Source organism: Hakea prostrata, chromosome 4 (genome assembly GCF_041222555.1).
Source record: "Hakea prostrata isolate BN-2017 chromosome 4, UWA_Hpros_2, whole genome shotgun sequence".
NCBI lineage: Eukaryota > Viridiplantae > Streptophyta > Magnoliopsida > Proteales > Proteaceae > Hakea > Hakea prostrata.
The window spans coordinates 7,855,858-7,866,768 of NC_142603.1; the positions used below are offsets into that span (position 1 = coordinate 7,855,858).

Consider the following 10,911-nt stretch of genomic DNA (forward strand, 5'->3'; position numbering starts at 1 on the left):
ATGTACCGTGAGCATGGTACTACCATTTTTCTCCGGAAGAGATGAAACCAAACAGAGGAATACCGCCCACGCAAGGATCAAAGGCCCTGCTTCTACTGTCTCTAAACAATTAAAACTCGAAATTAATGCATCTGTCTCTTCGATATCCATCAGCGAAAATAAGAGGCGGCCCTGCCTGAACCAAAAAAATTTAACTAAGTCATCTAGCAAAGGTCATAAGCACATAAGATATCAAAATAACAATAATGATACATACATACATGCATACATACATACATATATATATATATATATATATATATAAAGTAAAAGTCTGTCTCACAATTATGTGACGAGACAAAGTTTTACTCAAAAAGAATACAAAGAAATAGCTTAAGACCTGAAAGGAACTTCATCATGAACCATCTGAAGAAGATTTTCCAGGTCTAGAGTCTCCATTAAAATAAGTAGCAGCTGAACTTTGGCATGATATAAAGAATTCCTTGCTTCAACAGATATTGCCAGTTTTCCAAAGTTAAAAGAACCAGATAATATACCCTGAAAATCAGATTCTGTAAGAATATTGAAATGAAAATTTTGCATAAGCAACGAGGACCAATGTTACCTTGTACAACGAGCACAGGCTTCTCCAATGTTCACCATTGCAAGTGCAAAAAGATTCATAATATGCAAGGAAAAGAATGTCTAAGACCAGATTATCTTCAGTTAGAATCTCCTCTGCCCACAAAGTGGCAAGGTCAACTTCCTACAAAGAATTTCTCACGATGAACATCAGAAGTCAGGATAAATGTCAGATATAAACCATAATGTTAACACCAAGAATCAATAAGTGATAACAACACAAGAAACAAAGACACATATTAGACATACGAAACCAAAAGACATAATAAATGCTCTGGAATCTGGATAGATCAATCAAAACAAGATGGCGAGAAAACAACATAAGTTATACACATAGAGCAAGAAAAACACGCATTAGGCACATATTAGACAAACAAAACAAAATAAACATACCATATGTTCTGGATAGTTGGAGGACAGAAGGTCCTTAAGAACAGATAATAATTTTCTTTCCAGACCGTCAGAAAATAGCTGCAACACTTCCTCACGTATGGCATCACCTCCCTTGGATTCACTTCCAACGTATACTATTTCAAGACATATGACACATCTTAGTTAAGCGAGATCAGAACTTTACCAGAATCATTCAAAGTCCTAAAGTATCTCTATCAGAATATTATGAGCATTGATAAAATAACATTTACAGATCAAAAAAATATATGCTTCATCGATGCTGAACATATACATGAAAAACGAACACCTCAAGATACAAAGTAAGAAAAGTGGAACCTACCAAAACAAAACATCAACAAAAACGAAGGGTGAAACTAGGAGCCCAACCAAATACAAAACTAAAGAAAGCTTAACATCAGCATATCTCATGCAATTAAATTGACATGTATCCAGTATTAACCAGTAAGGCTCCACCAGAAAAACTGACAGACCTAACCACCGCATCAACCATTTGGCAATCCCTCGTTCCTATTATTTTACCAAGTAACCCCTAGAAAGGTCTTGTTATTTACAAGAAATACAATCCCATCAGAATCTAAGGACTTCTTTCGGCCCATAGCAAAACCCCAAACAGGGGTTTCTTGAGTTGGGAATCAGAATTGCATTAATTTGTAGCAAAGCCTAACCAGACCACAGAAACATATATTCTTGAGACGTTTTCATAACAGGAAATTTCTTATTTTATTCATCAATGAAGGCCAAGGAGGAGATGATGCATTAGAGATGCTATAAAGACCCATGAAATTATAATTGAATGCGGAGGATGTTTTCATAGGTTTTTATCCCTTCTCTATGTTTTAATGGTAACTATTGTGAGGTTTTTATGCCAAGAAACATATCATTGGAGTTGGTCAACAACGATTAGAAGTTTGACAGGGAATAACTGATCCAGATGCAAATTTATCTATCTGATAGGCTCTCAAACAAAACACCGCCGACTTGCAAACAACAGAGAATAAAATCCAAAAACAGCAAAAAACAATCTGGTTACCAAGAGACCAGAGCTCCCCAGCCGGAACCCACTAGCAACAAAAAATTCCAATATCTTCCATGCAGTAACTGACTCTCCCTGCACATATCAAAGTTGCATAACAGAACTCCTTTGTTTGCCCAATCAGTGCTCTTCACTTGTCCCCCTTATTCTCCTTATTTGAATATAAATAACTGCTGGTCTAACTACCCAACAGTTTGCCTAACACCACAAGTATACCGTCGTGTAACCAGTGGTCTATCACTATGCTAAGTTGCTAACAACTTCTTCCGATTTCGCTTGAATAGGGTATAGCATAATAACTCCCAAAATGTTGTTTGAAGTGACACTCCCAGACTCCCAGTACATCCTTAAAATGTGCTAAAAGTATAGCTGTGATCCTCAGCCGATTAAAGCAAAAGAAAAGGCAAGGAGATGTGGACAACTCCTAGAACACAGTCACCATTTACAGTTGATAGTGAGCGTGAAGATGAATGGAATTTGTGACTCCCGCACAGTTCATAAAAGAGAAAGCATTGTGACTTGAAGACTAAGTTCATACTTCATACCATAGAACAGAATTCCCTCGAAACTTGCGAAATTTCCACCGAAATTCTCAATTTTGGGAATCTCGGAACGAAAAACTAGGGGACTGAAAAAAAATCCCAAGTTTCGATCGAAACTTGTCGAAACCTGGTTCAACCCAGCTAGACCAATTGGTTCATGAGAAAGAAAATTCCTAATTTTCGTGGGAAACATGGGAAATTTCGTGGAAACCTTAGACTTTTTCCTGCAAGTTTCGTAGCTTTCCCATATTTTCAATTTTTTTGTTTCTTTCATGTTTCCCCAAATACCCCCTCCATCAGGACTTCCCTATACAAATTGCGTATTCCCTCAGATCGGTTATCTTAGGCATGTTGATGACCAGACTTATAAAGTTACAGTTGTCGACTACCTTGACAACCATAGGCATAAAATGTCATGGGATGTCTATGTTTGTTGGTTGGAGGAGAGGATGTTACAGACATAGTACTACTCGGCTCACAAGAAGGATCCACCGAGGCACTCCTCTTGGCACTGAGTTGTACTTTCCTTTTATTGTTAGTTACTTTGTATTTGATGTTTTGAAGTTAGAAATTATATATCGAATGTTATGTACTGAAATAGATAAGTTTATAGTGTACTTCTCGAACAACTCTACATTGATGTTATATACATTAAATGACATATCTACATTGACTTTTTTAGCAAAATACAACCAATGTGTTCTTTATACTCTAATTAGCTTAAATGCAAAGTCCCACCCTGAAATACTCCCTAAAACCTGCCGAAACTTCATGTCCAAACTTGCACAAAAAAATCCTAAGTTTCCTCTAAATTTTCCAGTTTCCCACCCAGATTTCCCATTTTCACCTAGTCGAAACTTAAGTTTCCCTCGAATTTTTTTCTATGCTTCATACTGTCTTATAGTTGCCTAAGTTCCCCTATGGCTTATAGCTGGATGTGCACCAAATGAAGCTATTTTCTTGACTCTAAAAATTTGTCTATCTTTTAAGCCCACAAAAATATAAGCATTTCACATTTCAAAAAATAAAATGATCTGTTAGATATTTCAAGATTCCTTAAAAAACAGGATCATGGAATGTTTGTAACTTACTTCCTTATTTAAAGTTTTACTTCATTAGAATCTAATTAGTAACAGGATACTCACATGTCCAATATAGGCACTTGGATGGACCCATAGCAATCCTTTGGGAGGTTTCATTTCGCGAGATTCCATTAACTTTTAACTGATAGTTTTTCCTCCCTATGGATTCCAGTCTTGAAATTTCTTAATGCATCAACTACACCTAAAGAAAGATCGATGGATTTCTCATCTAAAGGGCAGGTTAAAGGACCTTGTCAATCAAGTATCGAAATCTGATCGATGCAAAAAACACAAAAGTCCAAGGTCAGGCGGTTGGAACTTGGAGACTCCAACACTACATATTTCCACATCCATGAAAGCTAAAACGAACAGCAACTCCATTCCCATGCTTTTGGCTAGGATGGCTCTTCCATCTCCTTGGTGGCATTAAGGTTGAGAATGTTATCTACTATAGCAGTTGTTTTAACCTTCTAACAGAATTCCTATGGATCCCATCCCTGAGGCATGCTCAGCAAATTCATCCGCAGCTTGTTCATTATCTTTCTTCAAATCATGTCTTACAAGAAAGTTTGTGTTCTGTTTTTGGGTTTTTTCTTCTTCTTTTTTTTTTTTTTTTTTTTTTGGGGGGGGGGGGAGGTTGGTTCATGAAGGCCATTCAGAATTCCTTCAATATTGACCAGATAAAAAGAATCAAGCAAACTTTCTTTTGTCCCATCCAAAAATAGGAAAGTGCATCCTCCACGGCATTTATTGCCAGAAGAAGTGTTTCAGATAGAATTCAACTTTGCAATGAGTTAGTCAGGGGTTTTATATAAAAGGCCACTTCCTCTCTTGCCCTGATGAAGATTGATATGCATAAAGCCTTTGATAGCTTGCAATGGGACTATATTGTTAAGTGGCACCCAACATTCACTAAGACCCAGCAAGACCTATTTGCATGGATTCTGAAATTTTGCTTTCTGAACCTAAATTTAGAGTATAAAATGCAGGAGATTTGCTGCATAATCCGTACTCAAAAAAGGCAAAACCGGTGCCAAAGACTTCCTCACAAGGCATGCCCAGGCAGATGCCTTGATAACAGTGATTGTATCATAACCAGAAGAAAAAAATCCCACAGCAGATACTAGGGAAGTGAGCCCTATTTGCCACATCATCTAGGTGACCAAAGACATTGGAGAGGGTCTGGAGACAAGTCAACACCAATAAGTTGCCCAGGCTACCCAGGCCACATCGAAAGTGAAAAACTTTGAACTGAGCAGCAACAAGGATACCGGTTTAGGATTTTGAATGACAACATTGATCTTACTGCAGAAAAATGACTTTAGTCAACATATCAAACAAAAGGAACTCACACCAGGTCCATATTTTTCAGAGACCAGACAACCAATACAATTCCGGACCTCCTTCACCCCTCTCCTTAACATACCTCATGACCTCACCATTTGGCTCCCAACCCCCTCTAAAACCTTCATCAGCTTGGAACCTACCCTAGTTCCCCTTCCCCTTGTCCCTTGGGCCCCCTCAGTTTGGTTCAAAGGGCACATACCATGCCACACCCTTAATCTTTGAAGAGCCATGAACCTTGGTCTTCCCACCCAGGCTTTTCTCTTTAGCCGCCATATCCCTGCTAACCCTAACTCTATCTTTAGCGGGAATGGTTCAGAGGACCTTGATCACCTATTCTTCACTTGCCCTTTTTGTCTGTTCCTAATGGAAAAAAGCTCTCTCCTCCATTTGGCTTTCCTTGTGATTGGTCTTGGATTTAGAGATCCTTCCCAGCTTCTACCATTTGCGATCAAGTTGGTACTTGGTAAATTGGTTTACAGTGCTACCATCCACCACTTGTGCTGGGAGCGCAACCTTAGGAGATGGGTTTCCAAATTTAGATCCTTGGACGCAATTTGAAAAGCCATCTCCTTTGATATTTCTTCCATGTTATAGTTAGTGCCCAATCCCCAAATTCCCAATACCCTAAGGAACAGGCTCATTGTTGTTACATGGAGTCTTAGTTCTCCCCTTCAGCCCTTGATGGCTGGTTTTCTTTTGCCGCTCACCCCTTTTTCTTTTCCTGTTAGTACATTCTCTTCTTCCCCCCTCCCTGGGGTTTTAGTGTTGACATTTTATTCATCAAAAAAAAATTACAGTGTTTTCGAATATTCAGAAAAAAATAAGAGCACAGAAATCTAAACCTGGGAAGTAATCGAATTCACAAAATCTAATGAAAGGAGGAAGGGAACCAATATTATCATATGAAGAGGGGGGAGTACATCGAATGAAGATTCCAGAACTATGATAACTTACAAGCATGCACAAGAATCTGCCTGATACACTTGAGCAAGCACTGCCTCTCAATGTAGTACTGGAGTAATACCTTTGCAACATCAAAGCAGATGGTCAGACAAAGAAAAGCATCAAGGAAGTCCTTCAGTCATGCAATTCTCTAAATCCAGACAAACCCTTAAAAATTTAAGTTCGTGGGTACACAGTTGAAACACCAAGATTTACAAAGAGAAGATAACCAAGAAAAAATAGTTAACCATCTAATGTGTTTCAAGCATCTAAGAATGGAGACCTATTTTTCTTCTATAATTGAAATAACAGACCATTGCACAGAAGTCCATCCAATTCTTCGAATGTCTATCCAAAGAGATATAACAAAAGTAAATAAATAATCACACAGCCCCAAAAAGAAGCACATGAATCAAACTCATGCAGCCCAAAGGTTTTTATGCATTGGGGGGGGGGGGGGGGGAAGACTACAGACCAAATTCAGCCAGAACCTGGGTTCAATTGTCCAAAGACTCAACAACACTTCCCATGGTTCTGGTTCTTGTCCTGGTTCAAGCACGGTTAGGCTGCCCTGCACATGGTTTATATGAGATCTTATAGAAGACTATGTGAGGTACTATAACGCAGTCATAATCAGCAGCTCATACTGATTCCTAAGTTTCTAAAGGCTCTTTCTGGTGTCATTTGTGTCATTTTTATTACAAAAAAAATATTTATACAATTGTGGTATAATTTGTGGACCCCACGTAAATTCTATCAAAACAAAAGAAAAACCATGATTGAACAAGATGTTGCTGTGGATTTCAGACAACAATCAGTTTAACAATTTTGCAGACACTCTAATAAGCATGTGCTGGTCAGTCTCAAAATTGAAGGGTAAAATCTTCATTTTGTTTGTTATTTGAGAAGCAAATCTCGACGAGTCATGGAAACCAGCAGGTCCTTGGTATTAAACAGTAATGAACCTCTTTAATAGCGATCAAGCTGAGAACTTGACATGTTAATTAGAAACATTTTGGAGCATAACTTAACCAAGACTACATTTTTGGAGAAATAAACTCATAAGGGTTTATATGTTGAGAGACAAAACAGCAACCCAGAAATGCTTCCATCTACATCTGCAATGAGCAATGACTCAGGGTTTGGGAGGTAGTGACCTGCATTGCTTCATCTTAGTTATGAGTACAAGTTTTCAATGTGCATAGGTGAACCAAGGCATTGGAGAAGGGTCAGAAATCAAGGCGACCAAGGCACCTACCTAGGTGCCCAAGGTGGTACCAATAAGGCACCATCCCATCTATCTATTAAGACATACATAACAGGAAATGACTTAAACACAAGAATTTTATGAGACATACTAAATGGACCAACATGAACACCACACAAGAAGGAAACTCATACCCTACAAAAGATATAAGACAACAAATACATAATTCACAAATGGGCCATGATCAGGTCAGCATGGCATACAAAACATTAGTTAATCTTATCCATTTCATGTTGACACATAGCTGGCTGAAACCCAAAGCACCAACAAAAACCCAGATTTGATGGGCCATGTTCATGTCATTTCGGTTGTCATTTCAGATATTGGCATACTGCCACACCTAACGTCCAGAAATCAGCCAACAAGTTTATTGCTTTCTATGGAAGTTCAAAAGTTTTCTAGGAATAGTGAACGATATAACAGACATAAAAGATCATCTCATAAAAAGAAAATGATACAGTAGAAAACATTCCCAAGAAATACTCCAGGTTCATGTATACATTTCTATTCAGAAGCAGATCTAAACACTGTCATTATCTAAATTCTAAAAGATATGGAATGTGGAATTTTTGGGGTTGAGGGAGGGTATCAAAGAAATGTCAACTGATATATAAATGAATAACCAAAACTTCAATAAAAAAAATATATATTATATGAATGACATACAAATGATTTAGCACAAAACAATTGGCATTAGGCAGACAATCTTCACCACTAAGGAAATGGATAAAACTACTAACCATATACAGAAACTCTGGTGATTTAATATCTGCAGCTATGTTATCACGATTGAGAACCCTCTTAACAAGAATGTACGATTGCACTTCATCTAAGCCCTGGAAATACATAGAGAAAAGACAACAATTATAACTATGGTTACATAATAAACCCATGACCATTGCTGTATTAGTTATTAAAACTAAAAATAATATATCTTAGCAGAAACATCAGATACTTCAATTCAGAAATATAGATATGCATTTACAAGGGAAAATGCTAATTCCTACCAACAAGGCCTTTCTTCAAAATTCATGTTCTCTTAGAGCCATTTGAATAAGCAATCTGGTCAAACTGAGTATTCTATGGGAAATCGTCACAGGGAATTAACATTAATCAAAGAAAACACGAGCACACAGACAAACATACAAGAATTTATGGATTATGGACTTCAATAGGATGACTAAAATACAAGCATAGAGAAAATAGTGCATCTCTTCTAATATGTCTGTCAGTGCTTATGAGCGTAGTTATCAAGCAGTTGCCTATGTGTCCAAGCTACTTTGTCTAGATTGTAGGTATTGCCTTAATTTTTGCCCCCTTTGACTGCCTTGGTTTTGCCTGAGTGCCATGACAACCACACTTACTGATACTATTTTATCATGAAGGTACAACACAATATGATGCTGACATGAAACCTAAAAATGTGCATCAACTGGTATCAAATTAATGTGTGGTCCAACATGGTCAGCATATGGTCAATATGCATCGATATGCTGAATAAATCTTTATAAACTACAGAACACAGTAAATAGCACAAAAAACTTGGCAAGAGCTCCTGCAGGGCATTCTTATCAAATTTCTTTTGGCCAAATCAACTTGATTACTAGCTTCTAATAGAAAAATAGACCCTAGAAGTCAATTACAATTTTCCCATATGATTTAGGGATTAAACACCTGGTAGTTAGGGATAGGAACAAACTTTTCCCAATAACAATTATCAATCAGAACTTCCGAGTATTTTTGCTCAAATATTGATTTTGAGTGTTTCTTTTTGCAATGATTGCTAAATTAGAGAAAAATATAACATGAATGGTTGAATCAAGCTTTTTTCTGAAACAAGGTGTGCAACTAAGCCCTAAATCTTCCCAGGCTGAAAATGACAAATCTTCCTGCACTAATATGTGTGAGAAAGCTCATCCTTAATGCATAATTAACTAAATGAACTTCCCCCATCATTCTTTCTTCTCCGCATTATACATATCTTACATATTCCTTAATTATGTAATATTTTGCTTCAACTAAGCACTTTTCATGGGCCAGGATCATATTAACACATTTTTTGACCATTTTCATGTGCACCTTTAGCTATCTTGTGTCCCTTCAAAACGATATCATGTGCCTCTTAAAAATTATCCTTCCAAAACAACGCCCACTACCAAACTATAAACCTTGGCGCACCTAGGTCTTGAAGTTTCTTTGACAAACCACAGAGCAATAGTAAATTAAATGAACAAAAGCCTCGAATGTATTTATTGACAATGTGTGACGTTCAAGTTTCTTACACCTGACTTGTATCAATTGGACATGATTAAAACGATATCATGATTGTAATTTATTTTCCCGGTCTATCAATTTACCACATGAAAATCTGTGTCATTTAGTTCAATTAATTGCCCTCGCCAGTCCATATTCTCAGATTCCTGAATATTCCATCTTTTTCAGGATACAAAATGCTGAACTCAAGGTTTCTATATGGACTTCATATACTCGTTACTGTCTTTAGCATTTGTTCTTGATTAATTCAACTTACTACCACTGAACAGCTCCAAATACAACCAGTAAATAAAGACTACACACGCATTAACAATTTTAGCCAGATAACATTGGAGTCATACAAGCAACGAGTAATTGTTTATCTCAGCCTTTTTCAAGCCTTGCATACAGAGTGGATTTTATTTCTTCTTTTCTTTTCTCTTTCTTTCTTTCTTTCTTTCTTTCTTTTTTTTCTTTTTCTTTTTCTTTTTTTTTTTTTTTTTTTTTTTTTTTTTTTTTTTTTGGGTGGGTGGGGAAGGAAAAGGAAATATCTCATGCGACTGATTAATCAAGAAATGAAGAAACCCAGTTGAGAACTTACAAGACGAGAACTAGCATGTAACGCTACATCTTTCAATTTAGGTTGCGTAATTAATCGATGCGAACCAACGTGAATTTGTGCTGAATCAAGAGCAGCTCTTGACTTCTGGTTTGGAGGCTTAAAGAGAGAAACTGAACCCAAAAACCAAGCATGATTGTTCTTTAACTTCTTTACCTGCAAATAGACAGAGTTATACCGTGAACTCGATAATAACTCATAAAAAGCAAAATATGAAGAATATGAAAGGAGGACGATGGAAGCGGGTTAATTAGTGTCATCAAAGAGTTTACCAGTGAGGCTGGAACCTCTGCGGAAAGAGAAGCATTTTCGAGGTCGTTCAGCAGAAGCGAAAATGAATCCCACCAGAGAGACTCGTCGACGGATTTGGGGTTGGCTGCCTGGTCGATGGCGGCTGCAGTGGCTGCCATTGAGAAGCTCTCCGACTCCAAAGATCTCTATTGGGATATTGCAACGATATACGGCTTAAACCCCAGAAATCGAAGCAGAACTCGAAGCAGAACCCTCACAGTGACTCATAAGTTGAACTGCAAGAGTGTCGATCCCGCGCTTTTGTACTAGTGAATAGTGATGCGAAGTGTTTACCAAAAAAAAAAAAGAATAGTGATGCGAAGGAAACTAAATTTTCCTTTGCCGGATGTATGAACCCATCCAATTTTTCCATACTTCCAAACGCATAAAAAGGAAGGAGGGGGAAAAATTAAACGGGGGTGCGTTTGCGAAGGTGGGATGGAAAAAAAAATGCGAGCGCTATGTTTAGTGGGGTCAAGGAAAATAAAGGAAATGAAATG

The 10,911-nt window shown here is 37.5% G+C and overlaps 1 protein-coding gene across 3 annotated transcripts in view; it reads right to left on the reverse strand.

The window, feature by feature from the left end:
* The window catches only part of LOC149017574 (nucleoporin (DUF3414)), an 88,718-nt gene extending 78,011 nt beyond the window's left edge, over window positions 1-10,707 (reverse strand). For 2 of the 3 annotated variants that reach the window (XM_089151907.1, XM_089151906.1), the window contains exons 1-8: window positions 10,393-10,707; window positions 10,103-10,276; window positions 7,989-8,084; window positions 5,994-6,063; window positions 1,015-1,148; window positions 605-745; window positions 380-537; window positions 7-175 (exon numbers count right to left, since the gene is read on the reverse strand). In XM_089151907.1, the coding sequence (XP_089008033.1) occupies window positions 7-175; window positions 380-537; window positions 605-745; window positions 1,015-1,148; window positions 5,994-6,063; window positions 7,989-8,084; window positions 10,103-10,276; window positions 10,393-10,530 (1,080 nt within the window). In that variant the 5' untranslated portion in view covers window positions 10,531-10,707. Of the gene's footprint in view, window positions 1-6; window positions 176-379; window positions 538-604; window positions 746-1,014; window positions 1,149-5,993; window positions 6,064-7,988; window positions 8,085-10,102; window positions 10,277-10,392 lie in introns of those variants that run through there. The other variant, XM_089151908.1, reaches the window with a different exon arrangement.
* Between the last annotated feature and the right edge of the window lie 204 nt (window positions 10,708-10,911).